The following is a 19687-nucleotide window of genomic DNA, read 5'->3' on the forward strand; positions in this document are numbered from 1 at the left end:
AATAGGAAACATTTTAGAACATTATCATTCTTCTGACTATGGAGGTCATTTTAGTGTGGATAAAATAGTGGGTAAAATACTTCAAGCTGGATTTTATCAGCCACACATGTTTAAAATTGTGAGAGAATTTATTTTGAGATATGATAGATGTCAAAGAGTGGGGAATATTTCAACGAAAAATGAAATGCCGCAACAAGGAATTTTGGAGATTGAGTTATTTGATGTTTGGGGCATAGATTTTATGAGACCATTCCCATCATCTTTTGGGAATAGGTACATTTTGTTAGGTGTGGATTATGTGTCTAAATGGGTTGAGGCCATTGCTTCCCCTACAAATGATACAAGGGTAGTAGTGAAATTTTTGAAAAAGTTTATGTTCACTAGATTTGGAGCTCCAATAGCTATAATCAGTGATGGTGGATCTCATTTCTGCAATAAACAGTTTAAAAATCTTTTGAAGAAATATTGGGTTACTCATAAGGTAGCTACGCCTTATCATCCCCAGACTAGTGGGCAAGTTAAAGTATTTAATAGGGAATTAAAGAGAATCCTGGAAAAAATTGTTAATCATTTAAGGAAAGATTGGTCATTGAGGCTAGATGATGCATTATGGGCGTACAGAACAGCTTACAAGACACCCATTGGAACTGTCGACACCATATTTTGGCCGATCCCTAGAATCAATAAACTTCGAAACCGACCCCCATCACTAAATCTCCCTGTACCAGCCGATTACATTTCCGATCTATCTTCACAAAGAATTGAATCAATGCTAAGTCCTCATATCAGTTAAAGCCTCAACGATCTCTCGAGCCAATTGTCAAATTTCCTGACCAGTCAACTACATTCCCGATCTCTTTTGTCAAACAAAATTGAACCAACACTAGATCTTTATGTCACCAGTTTTATTGCCGACCTCCCTTTTCAAAGTTTAGGAATAATCAAGTTAAAGTGTCGATCCGGTTTAATAATGATCCCGATCTTAAATGTTCAAGCCAAACTTCCTATTTTTAATCAAGTCCCGTTTAGCGTTGGTTCCCTGCCGATCTCATGCTCATTGTGTTTTTCGACCTCTTACACTTAGGTTAATAATCACTTTCAGTTATTTCAACATACTCAGACAATCAAGTGTTTAATAATTTAGAGATTTTCCGATCACATTCATTCACTGGACAAAAGGAAGACTTCATTTCATATTAAAGATTGTACAAGTCATTCGGCTGGAGGATCACCCCCAGCCTGATCTACATTTTGCTCGCCTTGTCCCTCACCCTCGGCCTCCTCCTCACTATCCTCGCCTTCGTCTTGGGGAGCCAGGTCGGCTATCCAGGAGAAGTCCTCCTCAGGATAACGCTTCTTGAGCTCCGCCAGGAGATCTCTGTGGGCATTTACATAAGCACCAGCCACCCCTGTCACCATCTCTTCTTCTTTCGCCTTGAGCTCCTCAGTAAGGAGAGCGAGGCGAGCAACTTCATTGGTCCGAAGCGCCTGAACTTCTTCCAGAATACGGGTTCGCTCAGCCAGAACACGAGTCTGCTCGGCTAGCTTATCCTCGTAAAGTTTCATCTGCCCCTCAATATCGAATATATAGTTCTGAGTGGATGAAATCTGGGATCGGAGGGAAGACACTTCATGACTCTTCTGCTCGACCTCCTTGCTCAGGCAGTGAGCCTTTTCTCGCACTATGTGCTGATTCACCAGGCACTTCACGTTCAGACTCATGGACCAGGTTAGGATGTCATCAAGATGGTCCGGGGATAGCCTATCCCGATCCTCCCGAAGACAAATAGAAGCTCCCAGAACCTTAGCTAAATTCGGATTCTCCCGGACGGTTCTGTTCTTTTCCAAGGAATGGATCAGCACTTGGGTGCCCCTGGAAAGGTTTCTCACACCAAATTGGGAAGGGCCCCTTTTCGTTCTCGGAGCAGCTGGGGGAGGTGGAGGCGGCTCTTCTTGGTGAGGAGGAGATCGGATCGCTTCAACATCAGGGATCGGCTGCACTGAAGGTTGAGATGAACCCCCTTGCATCTCCTCAGCTTCATGACCGGGGGTCTGGAGCAGTTCAGATCGCTTCATCTCCCGTACTTTCCGAGAGATCTCTCTCTTTCGCTTCTGGCTCTCCTTGGAAGCTTCGTCTCTCGCCATACCTGCACAAAGAAGAGGTCAGTGAGATCGCTAAGGTCCTGAGATCTAAGATGTAGAAAATACCGATGCCGAGGTCAGAGAGTTGAAGCTTGCGATCTTGGCCGGTGATCAACTCCATTGTCCAGTGATGAAGTTCGGCAGTCACTGCATCCAGGCAAGAGAACTTCTCCCTGCTCGCCTGTTCTTTCAGCTCCATCACCATCAGGCCTTCCTCCCTATTCAATATGAGACGCTTCAGAATTAAGGGGCCTTGGTGTAGCCAACTACGAGGGAAACCCTCAAAGCCGTTCGGTATTTTGCTCCTCAAGATAAAGAAGCGGTTCTTCCAAATTTTCAGGGAAGAAGGCAGGTCGGTGAAAAGCCCGCAATGTGGCTTCGCCTGGAAGAACCAGTACTCGTCCTCCTTTCGACGGGTTAATCTATGCAGTTCGGCGAACACTTTAGGCATAGTACGGAATCCTTTAGCTCGGCAGAGGCCTCGGAAGGCTACTAAGATCCGCCACGAGTTCGGATGAACTTGGGCGATGCACACTTGGAAAAATTTTAGAACTTCTTTGAAGAAGTCATCGAGAGGGAACCGCAGTCCGGCTTTTAGTTGTTCCTCGTATATCATGATCATATCGTTCTCTTCAAAGAAGTGATCGGCTCGGTGATCGCCGTGACACCGGATGAGTTCATATGAATCGGGCCGGATGTTGTACTCCTGGCTGAACGATTGTAGGTCGGTTTTTTGCAAAATTGACGGCAGCTCGTCCATAGGAAGGTTCTCTCTCCCTGAAGAAGGCGCATGCCTTGATGATGATGCTTGCCCCTGAGCTGGAACCGAGACCCTAGGAGGTTCGGGTCGCACGCTTGGCCCAACCACCTCTACTTCATCCGATGACCATGAAACGTGAACGGAAAGGGGGCTTGCCGCTCTCTGACCTTCGGCGCCACTCATTTTCAAAGGAAGTAAAGAATTTAAAGTAAAAGAAGGATCAAAACCCTTACCGGAGCTTGATCGTAGTCGGAAGAACTTGAGAAAACGAGAGAATTTTGAAGTCGTTCGCGAAAAACTGAAAATGACACAAGAGAGCAACTGGCTAATCCCACCCCTATTTATACTCGTCCGAGCATTTAATGCTCACGAGGTTCCAGGCAGTGCATCGGTTAGCGGGACTTGCCAGCTGTTCCGACACGTCTCACGAATATTCCAAAATTCCATAAGGAGAGATCGGCTGGTTAGGGATCGGTTAATTAAGGTGAATGTTTGGGGAGAGCGGATCAGTTAAGGGTTGGTCAGTTAGGAATCAGATCGGATAAGCACATCAGAGATCGGAAAATAATCAATGCAATAATAATAAGATGATAATCGAAAAAATAAAATCTTTATTTCCAAAAATCGGATTACATCATTTGGGCTGTAACACCCTAGGCAAATCCCACATCGACAAAACACGGGAGAGATGCTGGGTTCATAAGTTGATAGTTCGTAACCCCTATTGACGCGTTTTAAAACCGTGAGGGCTTCGGCCCAGAGCGGACAATATCACTAGTGGGCCGGGCCATTACATTTGTGGTATCGAGCGCTCGCGTGCAACCTTGAACGATGGTGGGGCAAACCTCGAGGACGCCGAGTCCCATAAGGGGTGGATTGTAACACCTAGGCAAATCCACATCGACAAAACACGGGAGATCTTTGGGTTCATAAGTTGATAGTTCGTAACCCTATTGGCGTTTTAAAACCGTGAGGCTTTGGCCAGGCGGAAAATATCACTAGTGGGTCGGGCCATTACATTTGTTACAAATGTAATGGCCCGACCCACTAGTGATATTGTCCGCTCTGGGCCAAAGCCCTCACGGTTTTAAAACGCGTCAATAGGGGTTACGAACTATCAACTTATGAACCCAGCATCTCTCCCGTGTTTTGTCGATGTGGGATTTGCCTAGGGTGTTACATGGGCGATCTCAATAGATCGGATTACATTTTCAAAAAGTCAGATTACATCATTTGGGCGACCTCAAGATCGGATTACATTAAAGATCTGATTACATCAAAAGGCCGATCTCTAAAGATCAGCCGAACATCCTATCTAAAGGGCCTATGTCAAAGCCTAGATTGTGACTGATCCAAAGGGTGTCATCGACCAGAACCGAGCCGCTGTCGGAACACCCAATGTGGAGGAAAGCCGCTGTCGGAACACCCAATGTGGTGAGAAGCCGAATAAACTTGGAAGAGCAACCGCCAAGGGTCGGCGGAACATTAGCAGTTTTCTCGGTCGAAATCGATTCGCCGATTATACCGGTCGAACGACTCGAGATCGGCACGATCGAGGTCCGCGATCCAGATCGGTCAATTGGTCCAGTTCTCTCACCATCATCCGATAAGGTTATCACGATTATTCGATCACCGGGATCGTAAATTTTCAGTCGGGGAATAAAGTGGTTCATCGGAAAGGGATCAAAAGCTACAAACGTGGCCGGAACTACTGCCGGAGCAGCTAGAACAGGAAAGTAAGAAGGGAGAGAGGAAAATCGAATGAGGGAAGTCTCTTCTGTCAGGGGTATATATATAGGGAGAAAATCAGGCATTTATTACGAAGCAGAAAACGAAGCGGACGCTTCGGGAATCGAAGGGAAATTAATGCTTTGACCGAACCGGGCCTGATTAAGGAAAGGATCGGAATGATAGAGATAGGAAGAAAAGAGATCGGAAGGCAAAGAGAATAAGACAAATCCCAATAACTGTCACCAGAATCAGAGCCGAGGTAGTTAAAGCGTTGCAGACGAGATCTCTACCGCACGCCTGAGAATCGCCCACAATGCTGACAGGTGCCAGAGTATGTCATGACAGTCCTGTACATCCCAATCTCCACCGTTGATCTCACTTGCAAGGACGAGTCCAGAGCCTTTAGATCAAAGGAGAAGACGACAAGACCAGCGCCTTTTATTCCCAGCCCTTGGATCGCCCAGGTTAACGGGTTTGCATCACGATTAGAAGAAGAAAAGGACAAGTATCCTGAGAATGATCTCGGCCGTTCATTTTGATTCTCTTTAATTCTCAAGCATCCGATCATGTCCTTTGAAATCCTGACCCTCCATCTCCCTCAAAATAGATCTTGACCCTTCATGGAGAGCACCCGGTTCCTATAAATACCTGCATGAAAACTGTTCAAAGGGGGAGAAAAAAAAAAAGAAGGTTGTTACTATAGCGGAAGAACTCTGAAATTTAATTCAGATCGTTACTCCGCTTTCATAAGAAGAACTTTTGGAACCAGTTTTCTGAAGTGTTTTCTTAAAAAGATTTTGAATACCGAAACTCTCCATTTTCGGCTCGTTCATTATCCCGTAACGCTCACATTTTCATTTCCTTGTTATTTTCATTTTCTCTTCCATCGTCCATGCTCAATCTCATTTAAACTCGGGTACAATTCTGACTCAATTGCATTTAGAGAAGCACTCTTTGTTCCAAGGCGAACCTTAGCCTCCCGGCTATCAACTCGCAATCTTATTGCTATTCGTGATCTCGTAGTTATTTCAATAGATTTGGCTCCTTACAGGTAAGTGCTCATATTGCCATTTTTTAAGAGTTTGTTTTTATTTTACGCATTTCCATTGTTCTTTTTATGTATGTAACGTTCTCCAAGTTCATATTGTGCTAAAAAAAACCAAAAAATGTTATTCCCGAGTTTACTTCTTTAGTGATCAGTCCATTCTTTTCGTTAATCTTTGTTATTCCTAAATGCAAGTCTTCTAGTCCCTAGTAGCGCATAAGTGGTTGGATAAAACATAGGTAACTGTATTTTGAGGGTCTCTTTAAAAGAGAGGGTCTAAATAACACGTCAGGGAAATAGCAAAATTGAATTACTAGGCTGACGTAGAAGGTGATCCGGCATAATGCCATAAGGCGGAATAAAAACCAAATCTCAGATAGGAAAAATGGAACAGATAGGATACTGGCAAGGCGACCACATGGGAGGTCGGTAAAATTCAGTCCGGCGTCCCTTATTTAGTCACAAAGTACCAATGAGTTAAAAGAAGCCTTATTACGACCCTTGGCATCTTTGAATACTAGAACTCTTAAACTTAGGCTCTTATGATATATAGCTGTGATCAAATTTCGAAGAGATCGAAAGAGTCTTTATCCGAGTCCCATTAAAATAAAAGAGATTGGAGGAGAGTTCTTATCCAGTTCTCAAACTAAAAATTTTAATAAATATTTAAAAAGGAGATCGGAGGAGAGTTCTTATCCGGTTCTCAAACTAAAAATTTTTAATAAATATTTAAAAGAGGTCGGAGGAGAGTTCTTATCCGGTTCTCAAACTAAAAATTTTAATAAATATTTAAAAGGAGATCGGAGGAGAGTTCTTATCCGGTTCTCAAACTAAAAATTTTTAATAAATATTTAAAAGAGGTCGGAGGAGAGTTCTTATCTGATCCTCAAGCCAAAATTTTAATTAAAAGAGATCGGAGGAGAGTTCTTATCCGATTCTCAATCCAAAATTTTAAAAGTGATCAGAGAAGAGTTCTTATTCGATCCAAAATTCGAATCTTAATCTAAAAGAGATCGGAGGAGAGTTCTTATCCGATTCTCAAATTGAATTTTAACCAAATAACCCCTTCAGACAAAATTAACATACAACAGTAACTCACTAAGGTTGTCTCATTTACTTATGTATCTGGGTAATCCGAATTTAGTGAAAAATCAAATATTCCTTTTTGTTAAAAGGATTAACATTTCCATTCAAGCCCTCCTAACTAATTTATGAAGAACGCGAAGTTAAATCTACTTACCCTTATTGAGGGACGAGGTGGGGTGCCTAACACTTTCCCCACCCGTTTACGGACCCCGAACCTAGAATCTCTTTCTTGAAGTGGTTTCATTTCAATTTATTTTCACAAATGGTTTTCTTTAGTTTCCCTCAAAACTAAGGTGACGACTCCTCACTCTTTCCCACTTCGGTGAGGGTTCGTTCAGGCGACCGCAAAACTCCTTGCGACAGCTTGGCAACTCCACTGGGGATAAATTTTCGAACAACTTAACCCTGGTCCAGAGGTCCAAAAGTAGATTTAATTTTTCGATCAAATCATAGTTAGGTGGGCTCACTCGGTAATATTTTATATGTTAATTATTGTTATTCCTGCTAACCGTTTTGTTTGTCTTGTTTGTTTTATTTCTCGCAGCGCTCTTTGTTTAAAAAAAAAAGAAAAGAAAAGAAAAAAGAGAAAATTCCCCCATACTGGGAAGAGGTAAAGGTGTCCCTTCACACACTGAACACTCACACGAAGTCCTCACACACTTCAGCCCTATACCCGGGCTTTCTTACCCTTTTAGGAAAATATGAGGGGGTCATGTAGCGATACCCGTGGGTTTTACCCCGTTAGTATCCGTGAAGGCTTCTGCTCAGATTGAAACTCGTTCTATTTACTGTGATACCCGTGGAATTTTCCCGACAGTATCATGGGGATAGAATGAGGCTCTACTGTTTACAGTAGGGGCAATTTGGGAACTTGTGACTTTTAGAAAATTAGACCTTGAGCTAAACTATCACGATAGCTGGAAGCCGTAGTAAGCTACCTTGTAAGATAGAACTATCCAATTAGGTAGCACCCATCCGGTATCAGGAGTCTCCCTATTCTAGGACAAAAGGGGCACGCTTACTCTTACCCTATTCTGCCTCAGTTTTCTTTTGTTCGTTTTTGTGAGGGTAATCTTGAATTCTACTGAAACACCTACACATTTTCCTACTTTGATAAATGTGTATGTGTCACCCTGTCAACAGTATAATTCAAAATTATCCAAATTTATCCTGCTAACGAGTTTTTCCCGCAAGCATCATCAAACCAAAAGTCTGTAAAAGGATAAGCATCATTTTTTACATGGCATCCTCGAGTCAGTCAGCAGAAGAAGTTCTTAGACTAGAACAGAATGCTAAACCATTGTTGAACCTATGAGGCAGTTTGGGCCATGGTTTAGCAAAATTGTGAATGAATAGTGTAACTCCCGTAGGGACTCCCTTGCTAGAGTTATGCGGAAAATTGAAAGCGCCATATGGACAAGTACCATAGAGGCGTGTTCAGTCCAGTCATTTACCGCTAGACTATCGAATGATGCCATGATAAAAGTGATGCAATTATCCTTCTGCAGATTTCATTTCTGGCTCTCAGATGCCACCGTATCCTTTGTCCACGTCAGGACCCTATTTAATTTTCATCAAGATTCGCTAAAAATTTCTTTTATTCCCTACAGGAAATCAACATTACTTTAAACAAGGCAAGTCTGACCAAGCACACGGTTCAACCCAAACGAGTGTACTTAACAAGATCTCGAACAAAAAAGATAATGGAAGACCAGGAACAAGTACAGAACCTACAAGGGCAAGTCTCCGAGTTGAAGGATCAGGTCTCAGAACTTATGAGACTAATGAGGGAGATGTCCCAGAATAAACCTGCTTCAGAACCAAACTTGCCATTACCTCCTCCACCACCTACAAAAAATGATCCGCACCAAGCTTCAACTTCTTTTACCTTTCAGTCACCTATTCCAGACCCGACAATCACTGTCAATCCGGCTACCACGAATAATGACCTACCTTACTCTCATTACTCAGCTGTTTCAAACACCGACCCATACCCTTCAATCCTAATCCCACCAGTACACTCCGCCCCTCATCTCCCAACTGGGGGAGTATTTCATGCAGTGGGAGGAGAAAATAAGACGAAAGAAAGCGAGAAACTATCTGCTCTAGAGGAGAGATTGAGAGCAATCGAAGGACAAAATATGTATGGTTCAGTCGATGTGGCATCGCTTAGACTTGTGCCTGATGTAGTGGTGCCGCATAAGTTTAAAGTCCCGACAAGTACACCGGGAACTCAGACCCCCGAATCCACCTGGCAACTTACATTGCCAAAATGTCTGCCTTGACAGAAGATGACAGACTTCTCGTCCATTTCTTTCACGAAAGCCTCTCCGGAGCAGCCCTGAGATGGTGCATTCAGTTGGATAGGAGCAAACTGCGCTCCTGGAAGGATTTAGCTGACGCCTTCTTAAAGCAGTACAAATTCAACTGTGATGTGGCCCCCACAAGGAGGGACCTTCAGAACCTAGTGCAGAGAGACAGGGAAAGCTTCAAGGAGTATGCCCAAAGATGGAGAGAAAATGCTGCAGAAGTATATCCTCCAGTGACCGACAATGAACTTTGTTCCCTGTTCATTGAGACATTGAAGGCTCCCTATTTCAATTTGATGATTGGGAATACTTCCAATAGCTTCTCGGATATCATCCAAGCCGGTAAAAGAATAGAGGCCAACCTCAGGATGGGACGACTGCAGGACGTGAATGAGAATCCTGCGAAGAAAACTGCCAATTTTGGCAAGAAAAAGGAGGGTGATGTGCATTCCATCACCCGGCAAAACAATTATTCCCCACTTCCCCAAAATAACTACCGGCCATATCCTTCCCCTCATGGCCAAACCATCGCAAACATTCCGCCTCCTTTCCCGAATTATCCACACCCGCACCCACAGTATCCCCCACCTACAAATTACCAACCTAGACCACCTCCTCCTCTTGCTCAACCGAGACCACCACAAAACAATCCAAGACCCCTAAGAAACCCTGATCCACCTCTTCCCCTCCCGCTCAGTGAAATATACCGATACTTTGTCGGTATAAACCAGATAGTACCAGTTCCTCTAGACCCAATTCAGCCTCCATACCCCAGGTGGTATGATGCCACTGCCCGTTGTGAGTATCATAGAGGGGCACAAGGGCACTCAACTGACAACTGCGGAGCACTCAGGGGAAGAGTGCACGCTTTAATCCGGAACGGGTGGCTGAAAATTGAGGAAAATAGTTCCCTCCCCAATGTTACCTCAAACCCATTGCCCAACCATAATGCAGGCAATGGTGTAAATATGATAGAGTCTGACAGAGAAAGGTCGACACCGGAGGTAGACAAGCTGATTCCTCACTTTGAGGAAATTTTTGCCGTAGCCGTGAAGGAAGGCTATCTTTGCCCTCAAGTATCAGGGTCAGTAAAGGATACGGGATGTCCTTACCATGGAGGGGCAGCTGATCATGAGCTGCGGGACTGTGAGGGATTCAAGCAAGAGGTTCAGAACTTGTTATTCCTCAAAGCTCTAAGATGCCAAACAAGGTTGAAGACGGAAGGGGGAGTGAACACAACTAGATACAGCCAGAATGCTTCTACCCCTAAACCCAGAATCACCTTCTCACCCCCAGTAGCCTCACCGCTAGTAACGGTTATCCGAACTCCACCTTAGCTCCCTGTCACCAGTACTCACGCTGTCCCTTGGAACTATAATTTCCAAGTTTTCACTCAAGGAGCATCAAGCAGTACATCAGCTCCTAATCTTGCCTCACCTCCGGCACCACCAAAACCATATTTTACTCCTCATGAGCATTTTAAAATGACTTATGCCGGACCTACCACCAGTACTACTCCCCAGGTTAATCTTCAGCCCGTTGCTGCCACAAAATCCTCCTCGCTTGAGCAAGAAGTCGAGTTCGTAACTCGAAGTGGGAGGTGTTACGGGAACGAAGAGAAAGAAAAGAGAAAAGGGAAAGTAAAGATGGGAGAGTCACTGAAGAATACTGAAGAGGAGGTTGAAAAGACAGAGGAACTAGAGCCTGCCGGACATAAAGAAGAGGAGGAGCTGCTGCTCCAAATAATGAAACAGAGTGAGTATGATGTGGTGGAGCAGTTAAGAAAGACACCTGCCCGAATTTCACTGTTATCGCTGATCTTGAGCTCAGAAGTGCACCGACAAGCCTTGCAGAGAATCCTGGATCAGGCCTTTGTAAACCCCGACATCACTCCGGGGCAGTTTGAGAAGATAGTGGGACAAATCCAGGCATCCAGTTTTGTTACTTTCTCGGAAGACGAGATAGACCTAGCGGGTTTAAGACACACTAAAGCTCTGCATGTAACAGTGAAATGTAAGGGTTGTATAGTAGCCAAGGTACTTATTGATAACGGATCAGCTCTCAATGTGCTCCCTAGTGCTACCTTGGCTAGGTTGCCAGTTGACCAATCAGATATACGTCAAAGTGCTATAGTGGTAAGAGCCTTTGACGGTACCAGAAGAGAAGTATTGGGAGATATTGATTTACCACTCCAAATTGGCGCATGCACCTTCAACATCACATTCCAAGTGATGAATATTGAGTCGGCCTACACTATGTTGTTGGGGAGGCCTTGGATCCATTCTGCGAACGTCGTTCCCTCAACTCTGCACCAAAAGATAAAATACATTATGGACGGCAAAATCATCACTGTAAGAGGAGAAGAAGCCATTTTGGTCACCAAGCCACAATCACTCCCTTATGTGGAAGCGGCCGAGGAGTCGTTGGAAAGTTCTTTCCAGGCCCTCGAATTACAAGAAACCGGAAATGAGGGGGCTATGGCTATGGTAGCCAAAGTGATGTCAAGGAATGGATATCAAGAGGGCAAAGGCTTGGGCACCGCATTGCAAGGAATTGTTGAACCCATACCGGCTGTCCAGAAGATAGGCCGCTGTGGTTTGGGTTATGAGGAAGATGCCCTTATGGATGGGCGATTCTGGATGAGGAAAATGCTCCGGGATCAAAGGTTTGACCAGAAAAATGGGAAAAGGGAAGGTAGTCCCTAGAATCGCGGAGATCTTCACCAAACCGGTCATTGAAAATCTAGCAGATGTGGAAGAATCACCTGATGAACCATCCATTGATGTCATCCACCTGGATTCCTTGTATGAAGCTCTAGTCTCGCCAATAGCTGAGGGGCAAGAACTGGACAACTGGACAGCAGAGGACATTCCTGTACTCAATTTCGAGTAAAGTACCTTTGGTTATCTACACTTGATCATTTTATCCATGGTGGCAAGTGTAATACTGTAAATGGACCTTTTTCTTATGGCATAAATATTAATGAATTAATAGCGCATTTTAAATCCAATTCTCTCTTTCTTTCCTTTTGAATTCTATTCTTATAATATGTTATATTTTCATTCAGGACCATTCGTCAATTAACACCTAATAATTCAATAGACTCAGAAATTCCTCTGGTTAATTTTGAAATTCCCGTAACTGCCATTACTTCAAGTGAATCTGAGGAAGATCTTACAAAAGAAAGCAATGAAAAGGATGAACCCTCCCTAGTGCCTTGCGGAGACAAAACACGCACCATAAACTTAGGCACTGAAGAAGTAAAAAGGGAACTTAAGGTAGTGGAGAGTGAAGAATTGGGGGATATGATCAGTTTGCTTAGAGAATTCCTGGACGTATTTTCCTGGAGCTATGATGATATGGTTGGTTTGGACCCCTAGATAGTGGCGCACAAGATTCCCCTTATTCCAGGGACAATTCCAGTAAAGCAGAAGTTAAGAAGAATGAATCCCGACACACTGCTCAAAGTTCGGGATGAAGTCAAGAAACAGTATGACGCTGGGTTCCTGGAAGTAGTCAAATATCCCCAATGGGTAGCTAACGTTGTCCCGGTAATGAAGAAGGACGGGAGAGTTAGGGTGTGCGTTGATTACAGGGATCTTAATAGAGCAAGCTTGAAAGACGATTTCCCTCTCCCTCACATTGATGTGTTAGTTGACAATGCTGCGGGATTGGGCAGGTGTTCATGTATTGATGGGGTATCAGGGTACAATCAGATCCCAATGGACGAGGAAGACAAAGAGAAAACCTCTTTTATCACTCAATGGGGAGTATTTTGCTATCGGGTCATGCCTTTCGGGTTGAAGAATGCCGGGGCTACCTATCAACGCGCTATGGTCACATTATTCCACGATATGATGCATAAAGAAGTGGAGGTGTACGTGGATGATATGATCATCAAATCTAGGGGAGAAGAGAGCCATGTGCAGGTGATGAGGAAGGTATCTGAGAGACTCAAGAAATATCAGTTGAAACTGAACCCTGCCAAATGCATATTCGGAGCTAGGTCAGGGAAATTGTTGGGATTCATAGTGAGCGAGAAGGGAATAGAGGTAGATCCAGACAAGGTTCGAGCTATTCAAGAGATGCCATCCCCAAGAACAGAAAGGGAGGTGCGCAGTTTCCTGGGAAAATTGAACTACATATCAAGGTTTATTTCCAATCTCACCGCTAAGGCCGAGCCTATTTTTAGACTGCTCCGAAAGAACAACACCACTCAATGGGATTCAGTTTGTTAAGAGGCTTTCGAGACAATCAAGCAGTATCTGTCAAGCCCACCAGTATTGGTTCCACTCGTGGCGGGGAGGCCTCGATCCTCAGATATGGCACCCAACGAACTCGATGGGATGTGTTTTGGGACAACATGATGATGCTGGCCGAAAAGAGAGGGCTATTTATTACCTGAGCAAAAAGTTCAATGATTGTGAGTCAAGGTACTCCTTCCTAGAGAAAACTTGCTGCGCACTAACCTGGACAGCAAATCGCCTCAAACACTACATGTTGAACCGCAAGACATGGCTCATCTCCAGGATGGACCCTATCAAGTATGTATTCGAAAGCCCATTCGTGCCAGGAAGGATAGCTAAATGGCAGGTCATACTCTCCCAATATGACATAGTCTATATGACCCGGAAAGCGGTGAAGGGTAGTGTAATCGCCAACCTCCTAGCAGAAAACCCTATCCAAGATTATGAAGCTCTGGATTTTGAGTTCCCGGATGAGCATATTAATGAAGTAGACTGCGAAGAAGAGGGGCCAGCCGATGTATGGGAAATGTATTTCGACGGAGCTGTCAATTTGTCCGGTAATGGAATTGGAGCTGTATTGATATCCCCGGATGGAAAACACTTTCCGATAGCTGTCAAGTTGAGATTTGACTGCACCAAAAACATCGCTGAATACGAAGCTTGTGTGATGGGTCTACAGGCTGCCATCGAAATGAAAATCAGGAAGTTGGAGGTATATGGAGACTCAGCCCTGATTATTTATCAAGTCAAAGGAGAATGGCAAACTAAGGATCCGAAGCTGATCCCATATCAGAAGTACTTACTGGAGCTGATTAAGAAATTCGAAGAAATCTCTTTCACTCATCTTAGTAGAGACAAGAATCAATTTGCTGATGCCTTAGCTACTCTAGCTGTTATGGCTCAAATCAAAGAAAGGCAGATGACTCAGATATTGAAGATTAAGGTAAGGAATGAACCAGCTTATTGCTTCATGATTGAAGGAGAACCTGATGGTAAACCTTGGTATCATGACATCCTGGTTCATCGTAACTGCAGAATTCCCTTCGGGGGCAAGCAAAAACGAAAAGAGGATGATTCGGAGATTAGCATTGGGATACTTCCCCAGTGGAGAAACCCTATACAAGAGGAGCTCCAACAGCGAATTGTTGAGATGTGTGGATGCAAAAGAGGCGAAGAGAATCCTTTTTGAGACTCATGAGGGAAATTGTGCAACCCATGCCAATGGGCACATGATGGCTAAGCAAATCATGCGACGTGGGTATTTTTGGACCACAATGGAAAAGGATTGCATCGAGTATTTCCGAAAGTGCCATAAGTGTCAGATTTATGCGGATCCGATAAATGTGCCACCTCACAAGTTGTTCAACCTTGTCTCACCGTGGCCTTTCGCAATGTGGGGCATCGATGCGATTGGTCCCATCAACCCTAAAGCATCCAATGGGCACAGATTTATCTTAGTAGCAATCGATTACTTCTCCAAATGGGTCGAAGCTACTTCATACGCCCATATTACATAGAACACGTTTCTCAAATTCCTCAGAAGCAATATCATCTGCCGGCATGGTCTCCCCAATGAAATCGTCACTGACAACGCCAAGAATCTCAATGGTCCAAAGATTCAAAAATTGTGTGATCAATACAAAATCCGACATCTCAATTCCTCCCCATACCGTCCCCAGATGAATGGAGTGGTGGAAGCCGCAAACAAAAATCTAAAGAGGATAATCCGGAAAATGACGGTCACATATAAGGATTGGCATGATATGCTTCCCTACGCTCTTCACACATACCGGACTTCTGTAAGAACCTCAACCGGGGCAACCCCATACTCACTGGTTTATGGGACGGAAGCAGTATTACCCATTGAAGTTGAAATTCCTTCCCTAAGGATTCTGAAGGAATCGGGGATTGATGAGTCAAAATGGATCCAGTCGAGGTTGGATCAGTTAAACTTGCTGGATGAGAAAAGGTTAACAGTGGCATGTCATGGGCAATTATACCAGAGGAGAATGGCTAGGGCATTTGACAAAAGCGTTCGCCCACGCGAATTCCAACCCGGGGACCTAGTTCTGAAGAAAGTGCTGCCGAATCAAAACGATCCCCGGGGCAAATGGTCACCAACCTACGAGGGACCCTATGTGGTTAAAAAGGCATTTTCTGGAGGAGCCTTGATCTTGACCCACATGGACGGTGAAGAATTTCCAAGACCCGTGAATGCTGACACCGTCAAGAGATACTATGCCTAAAAAAAAAAAAGAGGTAGGAGTGAAAACCTGAAAGGGCGCTCCTAGCAAAATGTGTGAAAGAAGGCGAAAACCCCGAAGGAGCGCTTTCTGTAAAATGAGTGAAGGATGAAAACCCAAAAGGGCGTCCTGAAAAGAGCACGGAAAAAGAAGAGGGGCTAGGGGTGAAAACCCGAAAGGGTGTCCCAAGAACCAAAATGGAGAAATAAGGAATGGGGCATGAAACCGAGGATGGAGAGGAAATCGTCACGGCATGAGGCTTCAGAGAACTTGAAATAATGGCAGTTAAGGGATTTCAAAGCCAGCCACAAGGAATATGTGAGATCTATTCTTGTACCCTTTTCCTTTGAAACTCTATCTCTGTTTTTCTTAAAACCGTAATAAAGTCATACTTCATTCCCTATACTTTTATCTTTCCCTCATACTCATTCTTTAACATTATCCTTCTGCAATCTCGTTATTTAATGTGCTATTAATTAGTTAAAATTTTTGCCATAAGATTAGGATTTGACAATTGATAACCTCACGTAATTTGCTATGAGATTTACAGGAAAAGGCCTCAAAAAAAAAAAAAAAAAAAAACTAGAGGTGAAAACCTGGGAAGGCGCTTCTAGTCAAATTAACGAAAGAAAAGTGTAAACCCGCAAGGGCGCTTTTCGCGAAAATAAAGAGAAAGTCAAGAACAGAAAGGGGGCATTTGAAGGAATGAGGTCATAGGTCAAGTCTTGCAACTTGTCCTCCATTCATCATTAGCCTTCGGGATTCTGTTAAGTACACTTCATTGGGGAAGAACTTCTTATGTCTGGATTAGGCTTGCTTTGTAAGTGCAATTTAAATTTCCTATTATCAATCTCTGGTTCCTTAATCTAAGTTGATTTTAATTTCCAGCAATTTAAATTTCCTGTTATCAATCTCTGGTTCCTTGATCTAAGTTGATTTTAAGCAATTTAAATTTCCTGTTATCAACCTCTGGTTCCTTGATCTAAGTTGATTTTAATTTCCAGCAATTTACATTTCCTGTTATCAACCTCTGGTTCCTTGATCTAAGTTGATTTTAATTTCCAGCAATTTAAATTTCCTGTTATCAACCTCTAGTTCCTTGATCTAAGTTGATTTTAATTTCATGCAATTTACATTTCCTGTTATCAACCTCTGGTTCCTTAATCTAAGTTGATTTTAATTTCATGCAATTTACATTTCCTGTTATCAACCTCTGGTTCCTTGATCTAAGTTGATTTTAATTTCCAGCAATTTACATTTCCTGCTGTCAACCTCTGGTTCCTTGATCTAAGTTGATTTTAATTTCATGCAATTTACATTTCCTGTTATCAACCTCTGGTTCCTTGATCTAAGTTGATTTTAATTTCATGCAATTTACATTTCCTGTTATCAACCTCTGATTCCTTGATCTAAGTTGATTTTAATTTCATGCAATTTACATTTCCTGTTATCAACCTCTGGTTCCTTGATCTAAGTTGATTTTAATTTCATGCAATTTACAATTCCTGTTATCAACCTCTGGTTCCTTGATCTAAGTTGATTTTAATTTCATGCAATTTACATTTCCTGTTATCAACCTTTGGTTCCTTGATCTAAGTTGATTTTAATTTCCAGCAATTTACATTTCCTGCTATCAACCTCTGGTTCCTTGATCTAAGTTGATTTTAATTTCATGCAATTTACATTTCTTGTTATCAACCTCTGGTTCCTTGATCTAAGTTGATTTTAATTTCATGCAATTTACATTTCTTGTTATCAACCTCTGGTTCCTTGATCTAAGTTGATTTTAATTTTCAGCAATTTAAATTTTCTGTTATCAACCTCTGGTTCCTTGATCTAAGTTGATTTTAATTTCTAGCAATTTAAATTTCTTGTTATCAACCTCTGGTTCCTTAATCTAAGTTGATTTTAATTTCCTGCAATTTAAACTTTCTGCTATTAACCTCTGGTTCCTTGATCTAAGTTGATTTTAATTTTCCTGCCTTTAAATTCCTTGCCATCAACCTCTGGGTCCTCGATCCAAGTTGGTTTTAATGTTCTAGTATTTTAACTCCTGTTACCAATCTCTAGGTCACTAACTTAGGTATGCTTTAGTTCCCTAACTTTGAATACCTAATTGTCCAAAATATGGGTCTGAATCTTTACATAATTCCTACACGGGAAAATTTTTTCTTTAATAGAAATTATGTAAAGAGGGGCAGCTGTCGACACCATATTTTGGCCAATCCCCAGAATCAATAAACTTCGAAACTGACCCCCATCACTAAATATCCCTGTACCAGCCGATTACATTTCCGATCTATCTTCACAAAGAATCGAATCAATGCTAAGTCCTCATATCAGTTAAAGCCTCACCGATCTCTCGAGCCAATTGTCAAATTTCCTGACCAGTCAACTACATTCCCGATCTCTTTTGTCAAACAAAATTGAACCAACACTAGATCTTTATGTCACCAGTTTTATTGCCGACCTCCCTTTTCAAAGTTTAGGAATAATCAAGTTAAAGTGTCGATCCGGTTTAATAATGATCCCGATCTTAAATGTTCAAGCCAAACTTCCAATTTTTAATCAAGTCCCGTTTAGCGTTAGTTCCCTGCCGATCTCATGCTCATTGTGTTTTCCGACCTCTTACACTTAGGTTAATAATCACTTTCAGTTATTTCAACATACTCAGACAATCAAGTGTTTAATAATTTAGAGATTTTCCGATCACATTCATTCACTGGACAAAAGGAAGACTTCATTTCATATTAAAGATTGTACAAGTCATTCGGCTGGAGGATCACCCCCAGCCTGATCTACATTTTGCTCGCCTTCTCCCTCACCCTCGGCCTCCTCCTCACTATCCTCGCCTTCGTCTTGGGGAGCCAGGTCGGCCATCCAGGAGAAGTCCTCCTCAGGATAACGCTTCTTGAGCTCCGCCAGGAGATCTCTGTGGGCATTCACATAAGCACCAGCCACCCCTGTCACCATCTCTTCTTCTTTCGCCTTGAGCTCCTCAGTAAAGAGAGCGAGGCGAGCAACTTCATCGGTCCGAAGCGCCTGAACTTCTTCCAGAATACGGGTTCGCTCAGCCAGAACACGAGTCTGCTCGGCTAGCTTATCCTGGTAAAGTTTCATCTGCCCCTCAATATCGGATATATAGTTCTGAGCGGATGAAATCTGGGATCGGAGGGAAGACACTTCATGACTCTTCTGCTCGACCTCCTTGCTCAGGCGGTGAGCCTTTTCTCGCACTATATGCTGATTCACCAGGCACTCCACATTCAGACTCATGGACCGGGTTAGGATGTCGTCAAGATGGTCCGGGGATAGCCTATCCCGATCCTCCCGGAGACAAATAGAAGCTCCCAGAACCTTAGCTAAATCCGGATTCTCCCGGACGGTTCTGTTCTTTTCCAAGGAATGGATCAGCACTTGGGCTCCCCTGGAAAGGTTTCTCACACCAAATTGGGAAGGGCCCCTTTCCGTTCTCGGAGCAGCTGGGGGAGGTGGAGGCGGCTCTTCTTGGTGAGGAGGAGATCGGATCGCTTCAACATCAGGGATCGACTGCACTGAAGGTTGAGATGAACCCCCTTGCATCTCCTCAGCTTCATGACCGGGGGTCAGGAGCAGTTCAGATCGCTTCATCTCCCGTACTTTCCGAGAGATCTCTCTCTTTCGCTTCCGGCTCTCCTTGGAAGCTTCGTCTCTCGCCATACCTGCACAAAGAAGAGGTCAGTGAGATCGCTAAGGTCCTGAGATCTGAGATGTAGAAAATACCGATGTCGAGGTCAGAGAGCTGAAGCTCGCGATCTTGGCCGGTGATCAAATCCATTGTCCAGTGATGAAGTTCGGCAGTCACTGCATCCAGGCAAGAGAACTTCTCCCTGCTCGCCTGTTCTTTCAGCTCCATCACCATCAGGCCTTCCTCCCTATTCAATACGAGACACTTCGGAATTAAGGGGCCTTGGTGTAGCCAGCTACGAGGGAAACCCTCAAAGCCGTTCAGTATTTTGCTCCTCAAGATAAAGAAGCGGTTCTTCCAAATTTTCAGGGAAGAAGGCAGGTCGGTGAAAAGCCCGCAATGTGGCTTCGCCTGGAAGAACCAGTACTCGTCGTCCTTTCGACGGGTTAATTTATGC

The 19687-nt window shown here is 43.5% G+C and overlaps 1 protein-coding gene across 1 annotated transcript; it reads right to left on the reverse strand.

The window, feature by feature from the left end:
- Nucleotides 1-302: 302 nt before the first annotated feature.
- LOC131175919 (uncharacterized) lies at nt 303-19193 on the reverse strand. Its single transcript, XM_058140616.1, has 5 exons — nt 18921-19193; nt 18552-18806; nt 1804-2052; nt 1393-1689; nt 303-329 (listed from the first exon to the last, which is right to left on the reverse strand). Exons 1-5 carry the CDS (start codon nt 19191-19193, stop codon nt 303-305), a joined length of 1101 nt encoding a protein of 366 aa, XP_057996599.1.
- Between the last annotated feature and the right edge of the window lie 494 nt (nt 19194-19687).

The sequence above is a fragment of the Hevea brasiliensis genome, chromosome 18 (genome assembly GCF_030052815.1).
Source record: "Hevea brasiliensis isolate MT/VB/25A 57/8 chromosome 18, ASM3005281v1, whole genome shotgun sequence".
Taxonomy (NCBI): domain Eukaryota; kingdom Viridiplantae; phylum Streptophyta; class Magnoliopsida; order Malpighiales; family Euphorbiaceae; genus Hevea; species Hevea brasiliensis.

What these genes read in the sequence shown, in the direction of transcription:
- LOC131175919 (XM_058140616.1), bottom strand. Translation starts at nt 19,193, where the DNA reads ATGAAGCGATCTGAACTGCTCCTGACCCCCGGTCATGAAGCTGAGGAG. An exon ending in AGAATCCGGATTTAGCTAAG is followed by an intron (nt 18,807 to 18,920) that starts GTTCTGGGAGCT and finishes CTGGTGAATCAG; the next exon opens with CATATAGTGCGAGAAAAGGC. An exon ending in TCTTTACTGAGGAGCTCAAG is followed by an intron (nt 2,053 to 18,551) that starts GCGAAAGAAGAA and finishes GAACTGCTCCAG; the next exon opens with ACCCCCGGTCATGAAGCTGA.